This window comes from Buteo buteo, chromosome 8 (assembly GCF_964188355.1).
Source record: "Buteo buteo chromosome 8, bButBut1.hap1.1, whole genome shotgun sequence".
NCBI classification, from domain to species: domain Eukaryota; kingdom Metazoa; phylum Chordata; class Aves; order Accipitriformes; family Accipitridae; genus Buteo; species Buteo buteo.
The window spans coordinates 3340350-3358320 of record NC_134178.1 but is presented as its reverse complement, the minus strand read 5'-3'; the positions used below and the strand labels follow the sequence as shown (position 1 = coordinate 3358320).

Sequence of the window (17971 nt, the reverse complement as noted above, 5' to 3'; positions counted from 1 at the left end):
CCCCCCGCCATCTCCCCCGCCAAAACCCCGCGCAGCGCTGCGCCGGGCGGGCGGGTGGGGGGGAAAACCCGGCGCGGATTCCCCCGGCGGGGCCCACCCCGCCTCGCTCGGTCACCGCTCGGGGGTTAAGAAGGGGCCGTCGGGGAGGGAGGGGGAAGCGGGGCGAGCTCCGCTCCGTACTTCCCCCCCGTCCCGTCCCGTCCCGTTCCGTCCCCGCAGCCGCGTTTTCGCGGTCGCCGTCTGTCGGCGGCCGCCCGGCCTCCGGCGAGAACCAATCAGGGGGCGGCTGGCCGCACGTGGAGCCGAGGGGACTCAAGAGCGCCGCGGCCGCCGCTCACTCCCCCCGTGACGGGCGTCCCGGCGGCACAGGGCAGCGCCGCGGGGGCGTCCACCGCCGCCACCGCCATGAGCGGCCCCTACCCGGAGGAGAGCTGCCCCGAGCGCCCCGAGTGTAAAAGTAAATCGCCAACTTTGCTGTCTTCCTACTGCATCGACAGCATCCTGGGACGCCGGAGCCCCTGCAAGGTGCGGTTGCTCGGAACCGCTCCCGGTTTGCCCCCCGTCGCCTCCCGCCCCGACGCCGACAAGACCGCGCAAGGTAAGCCCCGGCGGTCACGGACCGGTCCTTCTCCCCGCCGTCGAGGTGGGGGAAGGGCCGGCTGCGACCCTGTCCCCGTGTCCCCGGGCAGCCCGCGGCTCGGCCCCGGCCCCGCTGCCCGCCCGGCCTGGAGCCGCGGCCGCCGTGATCCCGTTACCCCGCTCGGTAGCGGCTGCCGTGTTGCCAGGGAGCGCGGCCAAGAGCCGTGCCCGAAATTCAGCCCGGTTAATTCCGTGCGGGTCGGGTACCGCCGCTTTAGGTTGCTCCTGCTTTCGATATACGTGTAAATTTTTTATTATTTTTTTTCTAAGCTAAAATAAATCGCGGCGAGCCGTGTCGAGAAAGGCTCTCCCGTTCGCCTTAAACCTCTAACGGATCTTGGGCAGCGAGCTGGGTGCCGCGCCTGGCAGCGGGCAGGGCGGCAATAACGGGGCACCGGCAGCCGCCGCCCCCGGCCCCAAGTCGGGAGCAGCCCCCCCCGGACCGCGGGCAGCCCCCCTCGGACCGCGTCCCTCCCGTTTTCCCCCGTCATCCGCAGCCGGCCGGGGTTCTTTCCTCCAAAACCAAAAGGAAACTTGGGAGGGGAGGGGAGAGAGACGAGAGGATGGGGTGGCAACAACAAAAACAAACAAAAAAACCCCAAACGAACGAAAAAAAAAAAGCGGAGCAGACCCGGGCAGGGGCAGCGGGGCCGTTTCCCGGTGGTCGCTCCCGGGGAGGTGTCGGCGAAGGCCCGGGGGCTGCCCGACACCCCCCCGGCCCCTGTCCCGCCGCTGAACGGGACGCTGGAGCGGGCTCGGCCACCGGGAGGAATTTTTTCCCAGGCCGGGACCCTCGGCGCGGGCAGGGACCGGGATGAGGGTAACGGGGCCGGGGGGGGGGGGGATGTTTCTCGGTGCGGGGTGGAAAACGGTGCCCGAAGGGGGGCTGCGGGGCTGGGGGCTTGCCCTGGGCTCTTCGCGCTGATCCCACTGACCGTGTCTCTCTTTCTCTCTCTTCCCCCCCCATCCCCTCTCTTCCCTCCCGTCTCCCCCCACGCCTGCCCGCCCCGTCTGACTACCCCCCCCCCAACCACCACCACCCCCCCGTCCCGCCGCAGGGTCCCCCAAGGGCAGCCCTCCCTTCGAGCCGGCCGAACTCCACCTTCCCCCCAAACTGCGCCGGCTCTACGGCCCGGGCGGGGGCCGGTTGCTGCCGCCGGGAACGGCGGGGCCTCGGGGGGACCGTCCGGAGGCGCGGCCGGAGGGGGGAACCGGCCCCGTGCCCGCCACCGCCCCGTGGGACACGCTGAAGATCAGCCAGGCCCCCCAGGTCAGCATCAGCCGCAGCAAAAGCTACCGCGAAAACGCTCCCTTCGTGGCACCGCAGCCCACCCGGGACGAGCTGGGCAGCCCCGCCGCTCACGTCGAGGAACGGCCGGGCCCCGCCGCGCCGGCCGCCGAGGAGGAGGAGGAGGAGGAAGAGGAGGACGAAGAGATGCTAGAGGAGGAGGACGAGGAGGAAGAGGAGCTGGAGGACGACGAGGAGGAGGAGGAGCTGCTGGGCGAGGACGGCGGGGGGCTGCTGAAGGAGGCCCGCCGGGGCCCCGCCGCGGCCCCCGGGGCGGAGGGAGGGGATCTGTCCCCCAAGGAGGAGCTGCTGCTGCACCCCGAGGACGGGGAGGGCAAGGACGGCGAGGAGAGCGTCTGCCTCTCGGCCGGCAGCGATTCCGAGGAGGGGCTGCTCAAGAGGAAGCAACGCCGTTACCGCACCACCTTCACCAGCTACCAGCTGGAGGAGCTGGAGAGGGCCTTCCAGAAAACCCACTACCCCGACGTCTTCACCAGGTACCGGCGCCGGGACACCGGCCGAACGCCGAGCGGGGGGAGACGGGCGGGACGGGGACTCCAAAACGCATTCCCCCCCCCCCCTCAAATCACCCCGGGGGGAATCCTGCCGAGGGCTGGCAGGGGACGGGGAGCGGGTCCGGGAGGTGGGGACGGGGAGCGGGTCCGGGAGGTGAGGACGGGGGGGGGAGGCTATTTTTACCCGCTGCCCTCCTCCCCCTCCCTCGCCGCGGCCGCCGCCGGGATCGGTTACGTTCTCCCCGCGGGGCTGGAGCCCGGCCCGGGGAAGCCCCGGCAGGGACAGAGATGAAAGCACCGCTGCCTAAAAATACCGGCCCGGCACGTCGGGGCCCCTCGCTGCCCGGAGCCGCCCCCCCCCCCCCGAGGGGCCCGGCCCGGCTTGGCTCTGCCCGTCTTTTCGGGAGCGTTTTCCCGTTGAAAACGGGAGATCCCGGGGTCACCGGGTCCTCCGTGGGAAGCGCAGGCAGGGAGAGAGGCAGAACCGCCTGCCCCAAAATAACACCCCCCCACACCCCCCTAGCCTTTAGCCCAGAGGAGGACCGAGCCCCCCAGATGGCACTTTTAGATCGAGAGACCCTCCCGGTTTCTCGTTCGTTTTGCCGCGGGGGGGGGGGTGGGGGATGTCACCCCCGCCCTCGTTGCCAGCCGTCACCCGTGGGGCTCCCCTCGGGAGCATATCACCCCTTTTTTTGTGTTTGGTTTTTTTTTTTTGGTTTGGTTTTCTTTTTTTGTTGGTGTTTTTACGGCTTTGGCTTTTTCTCCGGGGCTTTTCGTGGCCGGCGGCGGGGCGGGGGGGGTTGCGGCGGGGGTCCCGGTTATGCTGGGAGCGCTCCTCTTTTGGGTTACAGCCCCGATGAGCGTTTTTCTAACCCCTTAACGATTTCCGATTTGCCTTAATTGTGGCACGGCAAACCGCAGCGTGTGGCGGCTCGGCTGCCGGCCCCCTGCGCCCCGGTTGCGGCGGGAACCGGCTGAATTTGGGGAGGGGGGGGTGGATGCCAAAATTCGGGGGGGACACGACCCCCGACGGGCGCCCAGCTCGACATCCCGGAGCCCACCCGCCGCCCGGCCCTGCTTCCTCCTCCTCCTCCTCCTCCTCTTCGGGCACGGGGATTTCGGTGCGCAGAGCTGCGGGCTGGGGGGGTGGTCCGGGAGGGGGGGACACGACACACACCGTTTCGGGGTGCGCCGGGCTGACGGTGGCGTGTGTGTCTCCCCCAGGGAGGAGCTGGCCATGAGGCTCGATCTGACCGAAGCCCGAGTGCAGGTGAGTGGCGGCGGGGCCGGGGTGTCCCCTCGACGGCACCCGGGGGGGGGGGGCGATTGGGGATTTGGGGGGTGTCCCCGGCCCCCGTGGGGATAAAAACGCGGGGGGAGGAGGGTGGAGGGGGGGGGGGCCCCACGGGGCTTCGGTCGTTACCGCGACCCGCTCGGCCGCAAGCCGGGTATTTGGCTGCCATCGAATCTCCAATCGGGCTTCATAAAAGCCCACTTAGCGCTTAGAACAAACAGGGCCATTTGAAGGCAAAATGTTGTTTGATTTCCTCTCCGCCTGCACAAGGAGCTGGCTAATGCTATTTGATTTCCCATTTTTGATAGCAATAAGCCTGCATTGATCTAATAGCGAGTGAGTGCAATGCTATTAAAGGTGTTTGCCGCCCCATACCAGAGTGCATTTCCCAAGCCGGGTCTCATAACCAGAGAGACGATAAACATTGGGATGCCCTGATTGCCAACAGAAAACAGATGTCTCTGGGTCTGAAGCCGAGCAAATCACTTTACAGTTAAAATCGGGCACTGATAAAGCATAATAAATTCCATATGGCTCATTTAATACACAACAGCTTCTTGCATTAGAGGGGCTAATGATGAGATTTGTCCCCTCCTTTCTGTTGACACATTTCTCCATTGTCAAACAGAGATGTGACAGCAAATCAGTATTTTCAGCTCAGGGGAACAAGTCGTGGGAAAGTTAAATAACTTTAAAAAAAAGAAAGACACCCCCTTTCTCTCTCCTCTATTCACGGGAGAAGATGTAATTAAGGGAATATGAATTATGAGAGTCCCTTCGTTTACCTTTGGGTGTACTCAGACTTATTAATTCAATAAGGGGGAATTGCGAGCGAGGACAGCTTGCTAATTGAGTTTTAGCTGGGAGAGACGCTCCCCCCCCCCCCCCACCCCCCGCCATGCCACCCCATGCCGGGCTGTTGGCTTCCCCGCAAACGCGATGCCTTTTCCTGCGTGGGTACCTCGAGGACCACGCGTGGGGATCAAGTCTCGCTCTACAGCTCCGTGGAGAGACCCGCAGTGCTGCCGCCTTCCTTGCTTCCTGGAGAGAAGGCATCTCACGCTGAGCTCACAAAGCCGACCCTAAAAAGGGGAAAAAAAAAATAAATCAAAAACCAAACCCCCAAAACCGCAGCCCACCCCAGCCCGAAAAAATTGTGAAATGCCTGTCTCTCTCAAAGTCTCTCTCCTTAGGTGCGTGTGGTGCCTTGCACTTGGTTATTAAGCGAGTATTTTCTTTCCCTTTGAAATGCGGTATTTTATTTTTCTCCCTCTCTCCTGCTTTAAGCCCCCGTTAGTTCACGATTTTTCCTTCGCGGGAGGGGGAAGAGAGGCAGGGGACGGCAGTGCCGCGGCCTCCTAACTAACTTTCCTAAAACAGATCCTAAAAGGGACGCCTGGAAACGTGTGTTTGCTGCTTTGGTTGCCTCGCAAATTATTTCTTCGTTTCAGACGTTAGTGAAATCACGATTTTTTCTTTTTTTTTTTTTTTTCTCCCCCCGTCGCTCTAAATCTGAAAGGGGAGGAAAAAAAGAAAAAAAAAATCCATCATCCGCGAACGATATTATTTGTAAAATAAAATTAAAAAAAAAAGAAAACAAAAAAAAACCCTAAAAAACAACAAGAAGGAGCCGCGCAGCTCGCGCTGCGGGCGCGGAACAAAAACCCGCGGAAGCCCCACGGGGGAACCGCTGTCCCCGCGGAGCAGACGGGGCGGGGGGGGGGTCGGTGTGTGTGTGTCTGTGTGTTAAACTGCTGTGACACCCCCCCCCCCCCCCGGGAGCCAGGGACCCGGAGGGGAGGAGAGGGGGGCGACACGGACCCCACGCAAAGCCCCGTGCGGACCCGCGGGGCGGTTGGACCCCGCTGCTGCCACGCGTGGCCCCTTTCTTTCGCCCTGCCTTCCCCTCCCTTCTTCCCCTTCGCCCCCCCCCCGGCCCGGGCTGCGGGGTCAGCCTCATTAAATCCTTTTTTTTCTTTTTTTTTTTTTTTTTCTTCTTTTTTCTTTTGCCTTCCAGGTATGGTTCCAGAACCGTAGGGCTAAGTGGCGGAAGAGGGAAAAGGCTGGGGCTCAGACACACCCCCCAGGTTTGCCTTTCCCTGGTCCCCTGTCAGCAACTCACCCCCTCAGTCCATACCTTGATGCTAGTCCTTTCCCTCCTCACCACCCAGCTCTAGACTCCGCCTGGACCACCGCCGCCGCCGCCGCCGCCGCCGCGGCCGCCGCCTTCCCCAGCCTCCCGCCGCCCCCCCCCGGCTCCGCGGCTCTGCCCCCCGGCGGGACCCCCCTCGGCCTCGGCACCTTCCTGGGGGCGGCCGTGTTCCGCCATCCCGCCTTCATCAGCCCCGCTTTCGGCAGGTAACGCGGCCGCCTCAGGGACGGGACGCTGAGGGGAGTGGGGGAGGGGGGGGGGGGGATGAGGGGATCGGGCCGCCGCCCCACGCGAGACCCGCCTCGCCCCGCCGCTCGAAGTTTGGCGCCTTGGAAAAGGGCCGCCGGCGATTGGGCCGCCGCGCGGGTCACGTGCGCGCGCCCGGGGCCTCTCATTGGCCGAGAGCGGATCTCCTCACGTCTCTCTGTACCCCCCCCCCCCTCCGCCACCGGCTCCTCTGAGGGGACGGTCGGTCCGCGGGCAGCGCGGCCGTGGGGCAGCGGCCGGTCTCTGTGAGGAGACCCGGGTCTCCCCGCGGGGACCGCGCAAAGACGGAGGAGGGTGGTAGAAATCGGTCCTCTTCCCCCCCCCCCACGCAGAAACAAACTGGGGTGGGTTGCCCTCCACACACCCCCCCCCCCACACACACACCGGCTTTGCTCGACGGGGCGGTCGGTCGCCGGTTTCGGGGACGAGCTGAAAAGCCGTGACAGCCCCGTGGGGGTCCGCCGCAGGGCAGGTGTCCGCGGTCAGAGCGGGGGGAAACCCCCGAGCCTGGCGAGGCCGCCCCGTCGGGGCGAGGGGAGAGGTCCCGTTAACGGACGGGGCGAGCGCAGCCATGGGGGGGTGGGTGTCCGTTATTTATTTTTTTTAGCGCTAGCTGTGGAGAACGGCCCCCCCCTCCTCGCCGCCCCGACGGCGGCAAGTCGGGGAGAACCAGCCTTGGCGGGTTGGTTTGGGTTTTTTTTTTATTTTTTCCCCCTAAAAAAAGAAATCTTTTCCCCTCCGGCGTCGGATTGTTTTTTAATTTTCCAGCGTGTTTTCGTGTGTGTGTGTGTGTATGTTCCCCCCCCCCCTGCGGCTGTCGGGGCAGGAGGCGACGGTCACCTCCGCTCCCCCGCGCTCAGCGCTTGACGGCGTTTTGTTTTTTTGTCTTTTTTTTTTTTTTTTCCCCCCTTTTTTTTTGTTCTTTCCCCCATCCCTCCCCAAGGCTCTTTTCCACCATGGCCCCCCTGGGCAGCGCATCCAGCGCCGCTGCCCTGCTGCGACAACCGGCCCCGGCCGCCGAGGGGGCGGTGGGTTCGGCGGGGCTGGGGGACCCGGCCAGCGCTGCCGCCGACCGGCGGGCCTCCAGCATCGCCGCCCTGAGGCTGAAGGCCAAGGAACACGCCGCCCAGCTCACCCAGCTCAACATCCTCCCCGGGAACAGCACGGGGAAAGAGGTGTGCTAAAAGAGGCGGGTGTCGGCCTCGGGGGGGGGGGGGCGGGAGGGAGGGGGGGTGTTGGGTTGGGCTGTCTTTCTTTTTTTTCCTTTCTTTTTTGGGGGGGGGGGTTAGGGGTTTTTTGTTGGTTTTTTTTTGTAGGGGAGGGGGGAGGAAAGAGGAGAGTAGCGACACGAATAAATAAAGGTCACCTCAGACGGCACGAATCAAGACCAAACGGGGCAGGGGCGGGGGGGGAGAGCGGGGAGTAATAATAACAATAATAATTTAAAAAAAAAAAAAAAAAAAAGGAGGACCAGCAGCTGAGACTGGGGTAGGTTCCGGAGTTAGGGACGCGGAGGCAGCGAGCGCTTTTCGCATCACGAGTGAAGCGACACTCGCGAGCTCCTCCATAAGTAACTCCTTGGCCGGTACGTTTCTTTAAATGTACGACGTGTTCATTTCCTCGCTGAGCGTTAAGGGGTTGGGGGGGGGAGAAAAAAAGAAAAACAAAAAAAAAAGCCCTAATAAAAGTTATTATATATTAGCGTTACGTACACTAAATATTTTTCCTTCTGTTTATCTGGCAAGAAAATTAAAAAAAAAAAAGGAAACAAATAGAATTGTAATTAAGAAAGAAAAAAAAAAGAAAGAAAGAAAAGCAAAGGGAGGGGGGCACAGCTACCCACATCTTCTTAAAATAACATCCTAGGATGTTAAGTTGGTCTGTCAGGAGCACTGGAGAACTATTTCACACGTCGATGCAGCGAGCTGCATACGCTAACCAAGGATGCCGCCAGTGCAGACCGAAAGTAAATTTGATGCTGTAAGATAACCAGTGCACTTAAGGGAAAGGGTATATCTTTTTCTTGTTATATTCTTTATCACTACACCAACCAAGGTTTTTATATCAAACCAAAGGGAAATACACTGCTAGAATATGGACTGTTTAAGTCACTAAACTGTGATTATTGATTCTGTACATACCATTGTTATAAAAAAGAACAGAGCTTTGTATATTTGAAATGTTATAAAACAATTGCACTCAGTGTAGTGTTGTAAAAGTTTGTCATTCTGTAGATTCTTACTGTGTTGTAGATATAATAGGGTTCCTAGACAAATATTTATGTACAAACCCTTTATTTAACTTATTAACTGTAGAGGTTTCTGAAACCCTCAAGAGGCGATGGTACAGTACTTTTTCGTGTAATGTCGTTATTGTTAACACTTTTCCTTGCTATCCGGTGGAGAAGTGCCACGTTCAGAAAATAAACAAAAATATATGTTTAACAAAAAAAAAAAAAAAAGAACAAAAGACGAAAAAAAGACAAAAAACAAAGCGGGAAGGCGGGGGGGAAGCTGCGGGACCGGGGCCGCCCGGGGTTGCCGAACCCCGCCGGGGGCTGCGCACCGCCTCCCCCCGCCGCCGGGGAACCCCCCGGGTTTTTTTGGGGGGACGGGCGGGACGGGACGGGACGGACACGGGTGGCTTGGCCGGGGGCGATTGCTAGAGCTTGGCGGAGGGGTAGGGGGGCAGGTTTGCAAGGGGATTTGCAGATTTGGGGAGGGGGGAGGTACTGCCGGGGAAGGTGCCGGGGTCGCCTCTCCGTGCCAACGACCCCCCCCTCCCTCCCCCCCCGCGGGAAGCCGCCCCACGCACCCCCGGGGCCGGGCCGTGGGAGAAAACCGAGGATTTGGGGGAGCGTTTCCCTTGCTCCCCCCCCCCCGCATCCCTTTTGGGGGGCAGGAAAGTTTCTCCGCGCCTGTTCCTTGCCTCTGCCCCCCCCGTTCTCCCCGAGATGAACTTCCTCCCCCCCCCCCCCCCCCCGCTTTCCTTTATTTCCCCCCGTTTTTTGTTTATTTTTCCTTTTTTTCCGGACGCAGCTCTCTCGCCTGCCTTTTCCACGGAGCAGAAACGCGTGAAACGCCCCGCAGGGACGGCAGGAGCTGCCGGCAACCCCCGGGGGGGGGGTCAGCGGCAAACCCCGCTCCCCTTCCCCGGCCCCCATGGAGGCCGGTATTCCCCCCCCGCCGACCAAACCCCTCGAGGGCAGCGGGCCGGGGGCCGGACCGCCCCGTCGGAACGGCGGGGTCCTTGGCGGATTTTTCGGGGGCGATTCGGTGAAATCGCGGCATCGCTTTCACAACGGCACTACCGGGGAAGAGCCCGGTGTCCCCCCCCGCCGTAACCCACGGCCACCCGAGCCCACCGAGGGCCCCGTCCCGTCCTGTCCCGTCCTCGGGAGCCGCTGCCCGTGGGAGCCCCGCCGCGACCCTTCCTCGCAGGTTCCCCCCTCCCTCCCGCTTCCACCCACGGCGTTACACAGCCCACCTTCCCCTCCCCCCCAACCCCCGCCCGCTCCCAAGCGTATTTTTGAGTTCTAAAACCCACCATAGGCGCGGAAAAAAAAAAAAAATGGGGAAAAAAATAAGGCTTGTTCCCTGGACATTATTAACGGTGCAGCCTGAAATATACATTTTTTTGCCTTAAAGAAAAGGGAATCATTATCAAGCCATTACGCATTAAGAAATGTCATTCAGTCATTTTTATTCATTCCGCTGAAATCTTCGTAAAAGCCCGAATCATACTTCTGCAAGCAGCAATTTTGTTAATCCAGGGGGTTATTACTCTGGTCCCTTATTAGGATCTATACTGCTGCCAAGCAATCCTATAACCTTCTCAAAAGAAGTTTACCTCCGTGTTATAAAACCAGTAGTGGTATTTATACTGTGCAATAATTAGTGTATTACTTGAATCCACTAACAGGTTCATTTTATCTCCGCACAAAACCCCTAGTCTGCTTATAGAAAGCTTGTGCCTCCTTTGGCGCTGTTAAAGTGGTGAAAGAGTGAATGAAGGCTGGTAGCACTTTCTCCTTTCGCCGTGCCTTAATTCCCATCTCTTTTTGCTCTCATCCAATTAGTGCAGTGTATTAAGCGGTTTATCATCTCATAGTCAGCTATTGAGAGAAACAAGGCGAACACTTTGCAATAGAGCCTGCTCTCCTTTGACACCCTCAGGTACTTACATATTCCACTGTGCTATGAATAATAGAGGAAGAATAGAGCGCTAATTCCCTCATCAAAGAATGCCTTGTCTGCTGCTTTGCTCAACAACACCATTCTGATCAAAAGAAAAGCAATAAAGCTTAGCATAACAAAACGAAACCTACTTATTAGCTTAGTGGTTAAATTAATGCAGAGCCGCTGCTATTCAAAACCAAGGTTTGAAAACAGCCTCCAACAACCTGATAATGCTGCCTTCGGGATGAAGGAATTTTAATCTGAAATTTGAAGCTGGCACAGATGAGTTAATCTATTAAACTGCTATAAGGAGGGTGCGGGAGAACTATTCAATTAAGGCGCATTTAAGGTGCTCTGCACAAGACGGGGAAGGATGCGGGAGGGAAGATGGGCTCCGGTTCGGCGGTAGAAAAGTGCCTTTGGACGGGGAAAAAGGGGAGGGGGGGGGAGGGGGGGGTTTGGCACAGCAACAAACCTGTTTGCGGCTGGGAATTGGTTTTCGTATCACATATGTCATCGGCGAAACCTGGCTACCGGCTCCATATAGCAACACTCCTCTTCCTCAGCTGCGAATAAATACAAATAAACACAAACCTTCATTTTAACAGCGTTGCGGGGGGGGGGGGGGGGGGGATAGGAACGAGGGACAAGAGGAGGGAAAGAGATTCGGGCCAGGTCAGCTTCCAAACGCAAGGCCCCCAGCTTTAATCTTTCCCAAATTCTTTACAGCGCTGCCTTTACCAGCTCCCTTTAATATTAAATGCTATAAAGATGATTTTGCGTTTCCCAGCCTTTCTCCGGGGCCGAGATGAGGCACGGTGCCCAGAGCTTGTTAGGGGCCGGGGCCGGGGCGGGGGGGAGAGAAAGCCAGTTTACTCCTTGCCAAGACTTCAGCTCTGAGCTGACCAACTCTGCTGAGAGCAATCAAAAATTGCCTTAATTCGGGGTAAAAGCCCTCGTTTCCGACCCTCCCCCCCCACCCCTCCGGCTGGCTGGGGTTGCGGGTGGGGGGGCTCCGGGATTTTGCCCCCCACCGCCGCTCCCGTAACAGAGCGGGCTGTGCCGGAGGGAACAGCCCCTCGCAGGGCTACTATATGCTGCTGCGCCCTACACAATCATTCCACAACACTCTCATTTAATCTAAACATCCCTAAACTTGCAAATTAACAGGCTCTTCAGCTGTAATTATACAGATACATACAAGTGCCACAGGGTCAGGTTATGCCATATCTATCCATTTTATTTGTATACCTAATGTTTGGAGGAGAAGGTCACACTTTTCGCTTTCCTAAGGCATTCTACCCGGTTAATATCAGTAATATCTTCATAATCCTAATTGGGCTGGACACGAAAAAACTAAAAAAACCTGCCTGAAATTACAGGAAGCCAGGATCTTTCAAAGAGCTGCAACATCAACGTGCCATCTAGGCAGCAACACCTTCTCTCCCAGACAAGCCTCCGAGTGAAGTCTCTTTTACGATAACCCAGCCGAACGCGTCAGGAAGGAACGACGGCTCGCCGGGGGTGGGACACGACCAACGCAAACCCAGGGATCCAGCAGGTTCCGCTTCTCACGTGCTGCGGCTCAATGGGAGTGAAAAAGAAAGGGTTTAGCCCCCAAAGTTGCTCAGAAGACAACCATGCGTTCGGGCATACGCGAACGTTACCCGTACGGACACATGGCGTCTTCCGATGCCACTTGAGGGGCGAACGAATGTCATAAAATACGCGTCACGCCGACAGAGACGCGTATCCCTTTGGTGCCCAACATGTTCGCGTTGATGCTCCTACTTTTTCTTCAAGCTCCCTTCGTTACTGGCCGGCCGGCCTGAAAAGGAACACACAGGCGCTCCTGTAAAACCAGAAGTTTGGAGCAATGTGACCTCGCAGGGAGTACTGTCAACAGTCAGATGATCAAATCGCATTCAATTTTACTAGAAAACTTTATTTTTTTTCCTTCAAGTGTTAAGAAAACTTTACATTTTATACTGATAAAGATTTAAAAGAAAATTTTTATAACCTTACATTAATATATCACATTGCAAACTTAACGGCGAACATGAGTACAACAATATTTTGTGTACAAAAGCAGGCACCCAAATTTATGCTCTTTCCTTGTCACATCTGCTTGTCATTTTATTAAAAGGAAATGAAAAAATACAATTTGTTTATAAAACTTTTAAAACCTCCAGTACAGTAATGATTACAGAACAGCAACAGCGATTCTCTGCTTTCCCTTCCCTCATTACCGGTTACGATGCCACCCCAACCACCTTTTTCCCTATTGATCACTTACTTTCAAATACTTTGCGTGGAAAGAAAGAAATGAAACACATTTATGTCCTGTGTGCGTATGAAACGGGTTTTGTACATGTGCATGTCTTCACGTCCACGCAGAAATTTCCAACATGGCAAAATGCTATGCTTAACGCCTCTTAATCAAAAGATGATCCCTATTTTTAGCACCTCCAGGTTTCAGTCCTTCTTTACCCTTAATAAATTCGCAAGTAAAGCGTCCCCACCTCTTGTTCAGAAGGTACTAGGACATTTAAAGGCATTTAGGTTTAGTATTGTTTTTAATTGGTATGTTTATGATCAGGAAGAAGATAAACTGTGAAAAGGCAAAACATTAGTGCTCCTACTGAGACCTCTACTAACCTCTCTTCCTGAGAGCACCTCTACTAAATACCCTGGAGCAAAGTCTAGGATCACTTACATTCCAGCAACTCTCACTGGGAATTATCCAATTAAAGCAGCAATTCCCCCACCCCCTTTTCCCTCATAGGTCTAAATACACAACAAAACATATTGCAAAAATCAACTACTCCGTATTTTAATAACCCTGGCTTCCCAACGAAGAAAAGATCAGAAGATAAAACCACCCCGAACGTTTCATGTCCACATGAATCATACATCCCGTATTCATCTTCCGTTTCTCCTCCTCCGAAGAGACAAGACTATTAAAGCATCATTGTGCATACTGAAATAAGAGTATTGCTTAAGAGATCATTACTGTTAAACAAGGAACTAGCTTCTCGTCTCTCCCCATTTTTAATCAATCAATCACTGCCTTTCATTATTGGACTCTCCCACAGATCTTCCTATACTGGCGGTAAAGAGTTTGCCGAGGTTCACTTCTGAGTAGCCACTCATGGACAGACATTTGTCTACGGTGCTCTTCAGTCTTTTGTAGGCTTCCAAGATTTCCTTCCTGAGTGGCTTCTTCTTCAAATACTCTAAAAGAACAAAGGGGAAAAAAAAGAAAAAAAACAAACAGAGAAGGATTAATTGACCACAAAAAGACAGTACTTTCGCCTTCACTCCTACCGCGAATCGTGGTATTTTAAAACGAAGTGAATGTCGTAGCTAGCAAAGACGACATTTGCGGCAAGCTCTCCTAACTTCGGCTGCCTTCCCCCTCTCGCCCACCGCTCAGAGGGGCCGTGGTGAACCTGCACAGGGTGGCGATCCTGAAGCTCCCTCAGCCCCACCGGCGCCCGGTGCAGCGGCTCCTGCCAGGAGCTGGCAAGAAGCACCACTTGCCCAGTTATATCATCTAACTGGAGCAAAATGGGGGGTGCCTAAGTCACCGCAGAGAAAATAGGCGATGGCAGGGCTGGCTGTAAGAGAATCTCGTTTAAAAGGGGCAGGTGCCTTAACTTAGCCAGAACTACGCGGAGGCCCCAGGGGTTTGAAGCAGGGAGAGGTTCTGCCCGAGTCTGGCTTCAGAAGGAAGGAAACCACGCTTCGCTCCTCTCCTCTCCTCTCTGCTGCTGCCAGGACTGGCACCGGCACAGCCCGGGACGGGTTTATCACCCGCCTTGTGCGTCCTCACGTGCGCCTTGTCTGCAGGATGGGAATCGCAATGCTCAGCACCACGGAGGCGTTGGAAGGGAAAGGGCAGTGGCACAAACAGGGGAAATTCCACGCTATCCCACCCTAAAAAGGAGACACGATGCCTGGTATCTCAACCAGGAGGCAGCAGGTTCACCTGACACACAAATGAAGAGAGCCATTCCCAAATGCTCAATCAATACCTGCAAAGAAATGTCTGCAGTGCAAGACATTTACCCACTTGTACATTTGGGTGTGTGCAAACTGACGTGCACTTGCATGAATCTGTATGTATTTCAGCAGCAAAGCCCAAACCGTTCTATTTTAAATTTGGGGTTTTGTTAAATTTTATGCCATCCCCCAAAAACCCAGGGACTTTGTTTGGGTGGTTGTCCTGCTTTTGCTTTACAAAGGCTGTGGCCAAAGAGCAGAACATTCTACTGATCCACATCAACGCCAGCTCGATGCAGATCGGGTGCAGTTGTGCTCCAACTCCGTGTTCTAGAGACACCAGCTCCTACCCAAAAGCCTGCGTCTGCAGTTACACCTCGGAACGGGCAGCGCTGGACAGTCTGCATTACTGAGCATGCGAGAAGGACAGATTGCAAAACGAGGTGCCCTCCGGGACAGCTTCACCCCCGTTAGGCTGGAGGGACCCCAGGTCGAGCAGAACTACAAGACCACGGCACCGGTACTTCAAGGTCGAGCTTTCAAGCCCTTTAGGTGCAGCGTAAGCACGTGTCCTGCGAGCAACCGACATGACCCTTCTGCTGCTCCTCAGCTTCGCCTGAAGGCTGTTGTCTCATTTCTCCTTCGCAACGCAAGTGCTGCCCTCCTCACGTTCTGGACACGTAACGAAGGAGCCTCCATCCCCTCTCGAGCGGCTTTTGCTGCACAGCACAAGTTAAGATGAAAAACCAGTTGTCTCTGAACCAGCTGAGTTTATTTAAGAGAAGGGTTTGGAGGAGAGGGACAGGCTGGTTTTCTGAGGCCACCTGTGCGAGGGAAGAAATGGCTCACACTTGCGACGACTTGCTTCTGCGACGTGACTGGGATGAAGATATCCCATCGGATGCACCTTTGTCTCGAGGTCTGCCTCAAGGAGATGGCAGGGAAGGGAGGCATGGTAACAGAAATAGCTAGTACAGGTTTGGGGTTTGTGAAGTCCTCCTCCCTGAGGATTTATGGATTTTTTTGCAGAGCCTCAAATGAGCTCAGCAGATTAACTACTGGATATGATACAAACAGTAATGTTCTACCGAGCAATTGCCACCTGCTTAGGTTTTCCATATTATTCACAAAGTTCCACTGAACTCAATTGCTCTGCATGACGCTATCAAGTCTTTAAAAATTAAATTAAAATTTAAATTAACGATGCCAGTTTGAGTAACTGAATACGTTGATTAAAAGCACTTTGGTAAGCACCTTTCATGCATCCTTGTGAAGAAGGTATGCATTGTGCTGTCACGTTCAGTTTTGGGTATTTCTATTGCCAGCTGCGAGCGGTAAGCAAACAGAGGAAGATGCCTAGGTGAAGATACCACATCCTCACCGTTACCTAGACAGTAACGACATTAGGTCTCTCAGCAGAATTGAAATTTCCTTAAGTTACACCACCGATACAATAAAAACTTTGATTACAAGACCCCATTCATTAACAGACTGAAGCCACTACGGCACAAACACATTTAATGATCCTGAAGTTATTTAAAAGTAGAGTTTAATTAAACAAACCTTGAGAATTGTACTAACCCGATCCATAAAAACACCAAACCCACTCCGCCACAGCTTCAGCACTAACTGGTTTATGCATTTGCAAGATAAACGCTACAGTGAGCGCGTTCGCTTGCCACCACTCACATGGTAGCAAAGCCATGCTCTTCACGCCAAGGGGCTGTGGAAAATCCCCTCCTCGCAGCTCAAACCTAGGCTAAAATAGTTTAAAGCTTCCCGGAGCTCAGGAGGGACCAAGGCGAAACGTGTCAGCGCGCAGAAACAGCTGGCACACGTGAACAGAGCAGGAAGGCACGTTCATCACGAGAACGACGAGGCAAACAATAAACCAGGGCTGAAAGCAGGGAACAAAAATACAGGCCTGCGTACGGCTCCAATTCAGGCTCCAGCCGTCCCACTAACAGAGCGCCTAGCCCCCCCCTCCAACATTAAATCTAAACTTCAATTATATGCGATAACCTTTCTGACAGTTATGCTTCAAACATTTCGTAGATGCAATTACGCTCATAGAGGCAAGCAGGAAAGGGTGGACTGAAAAAAACGGAGAAATATGAGGGGCCTCGTTGAAGTAATGAGGCCAATTTTAAGTTTCAATTATAAGAGAATGGGAGCGGGGAGCTCCGGGAGGAGAGGCAGGCAGCGGCTGGGGCTGCAGCACAGCCACACCATGCATTTGAATGACACAAGTGCATCTGATGACTGGGGAGAAGAGATTTAAAGAACTGTAGTAATACAGAGCAGGGGAAGATGAGAGAGGACACAGCTCCTGATGTGTTTACCTCCTTTGCTGATGGGATATTGACTTTTCCCACCAGGTTGGTTAGAAAGGGGACTATTTACGCTGCCACACAGCAGAGTAAGAATGACAACCAGCATCACTCAGTGCTCCTCTGAGTAAAAGACAACTGTGACCGTCATATATCACACAGCCAGTCAATACCTTCCAGTTACCATACCATCCAACTTAGAGATGCATATAAAAGCTCTTACTTTCTTCCTAAATGAGAATTTAATCAATAATGCACCCAAGGCCTTCTGAAAACTAAGCTATACAAACTGACCGAAATTGCCTTCCAGTAGTCAGTCACGTTCCACAAGAGTTCTGTACCTATTCTCACCCCGTCATTGTTTTAATAATATCCAAGTTCAGTGGCAAGCAATCTTTTAAGATGACCACTGCTGCAGAATGCATATGCGCCTATACGCAAAGAGATGTATTTATACACATGCAGAGCATACAAAAGATACAACCAAAACAAATATACAAATAGAAAATACAATTATTTCAATAGAAACTAAAAAAAAAACCAACAAAAAAACCAAAAAAACACAAATGTGCTTCCAACTGTATATAACTAAAATTCGGGTACTGTATTCTCTAAAGTTAATAAATCACTGACTCTGGTTAAGATTTTAGATCATATCACCAAGCACGCAGTTACCCGCCGCCACCGCCCCCCAGCATAACTGCCCCCCTTGTTCCCTTCACAAAACACAGCCTGAACTTCTGGAAGTCCCTGTCAAATTCAGCACCCCATCCAAGTCCTCATTTAGCTCCCTAGGTATAGTTTTATATTGTTGGGGGGGGGGTGGTGGTGGTGAATTAAAAGCTACCTGAAATCCGTTCACCCCATACTGTTGTACTGATGCTGGAAGCAAGGATGGAAATATTTGGAGGTTATCTATACCTGGCCACATGTTTTCCATTTATCGCAATTTCTCTCCGTTCCTATTAAAATAACACCAAATAACCCGATAGTTGGGATCAAGAACTTTTGTTCTTGGACTCTCCAAGACGTGGCTCAGTGAAAGTCATCTGCTTTTTCTCCTACTGATTGGACAACCAAACTGTGTCATATTATGAAACTCTCTCCCCCTGATTATTCTGTTCATAGCCTGCTCTTCAGAGTAGAGAAGTAAAAATATATTCACATTCCTCTGTATTTGTGTGTGTGTGTATCTGCACCGGGTATGTGAGGAACAACGTAGGTGCCTGTGAGCACTGTGCCAAAATGTTGGTTTATTTGGGAATGCACAAAACAGGCTGCGGAGTGTCATTTATGTACGGCA

General features: G+C 54.4%; 2 protein-coding genes across 4 annotated transcripts in view; one reads left to right on the top strand and one right to left on the bottom strand.

The window, feature by feature from the left end:
- Positions 1-330: 330 nt before the first annotated feature.
- Positions 331-11952, top strand: ARX (aristaless related homeobox). Of its 3 annotated transcripts, XM_075033502.1 has the most exons (7): positions 331-598; positions 1698-2424; positions 3667-3712; positions 5754-5823; positions 5908-6094; positions 7099-7330; positions 11716-11952. In XM_075033502.1, the coding sequence occupies exons 1-7, from the start codon at positions 406-408 to the stop codon at positions 11797-11799; spliced, it is 1539 nt and encodes a 512-aa protein (XP_074889603.1). In that variant the 5' UTR covers positions 331-405; the 3' UTR covers positions 11800-11952. The 3 variants fall into 3 exon arrangements, with proteins under 3 accessions (XP_074889603.1, XP_074889601.1, XP_074889602.1); XM_075033500.1 differs by having other exon boundaries at positions 5754-6094; XM_075033501.1 differs by lacking the exon at positions 11716-11952 and having other exon boundaries at positions 5754-6094; positions 7099-7365.
- A 520-nt stretch (positions 11953-12472) lies between these two features.
- Positions 12473-17971, bottom strand: part of POLA1 (DNA polymerase alpha 1, catalytic subunit) — a 200313-nt gene continuing 194814 nt past the window's right edge. Inside the window, exon 37 of the mRNA XM_075033499.1 lies at positions 12473-13569. Coding sequence (XP_074889600.1) covers positions 13397-13569 — 173 coding nt within the window. The 3' untranslated portion in view covers positions 12473-13396. The remainder of the gene's footprint in view (positions 13570-17971) is intronic.

Excerpts from the sequence above, each read along its gene's own strand:
- ARX (XM_075033500.1), top strand. The coding sequence starts at position 406 with ATGAGCGGCCCCTACCCGGAGGAGAGCTGCCCCGAGCGCCCCGAGTGT. Across the intron at positions 599-1,697 it reads CGCCGACAAGACCGCGCAAG|GGTCCCCCAAGGGCAGCCCT; the intron begins GTAAGCCCCGGC and ends GTCCCGCCGCAG. Across the intron at positions 3,713-5,753 it reads TGACCGAAGCCCGAGTGCAG|GTATGGTTCCAGAACCGTAG; the intron begins GTGAGTGGCGGC and ends TTTGCCTTCCAG.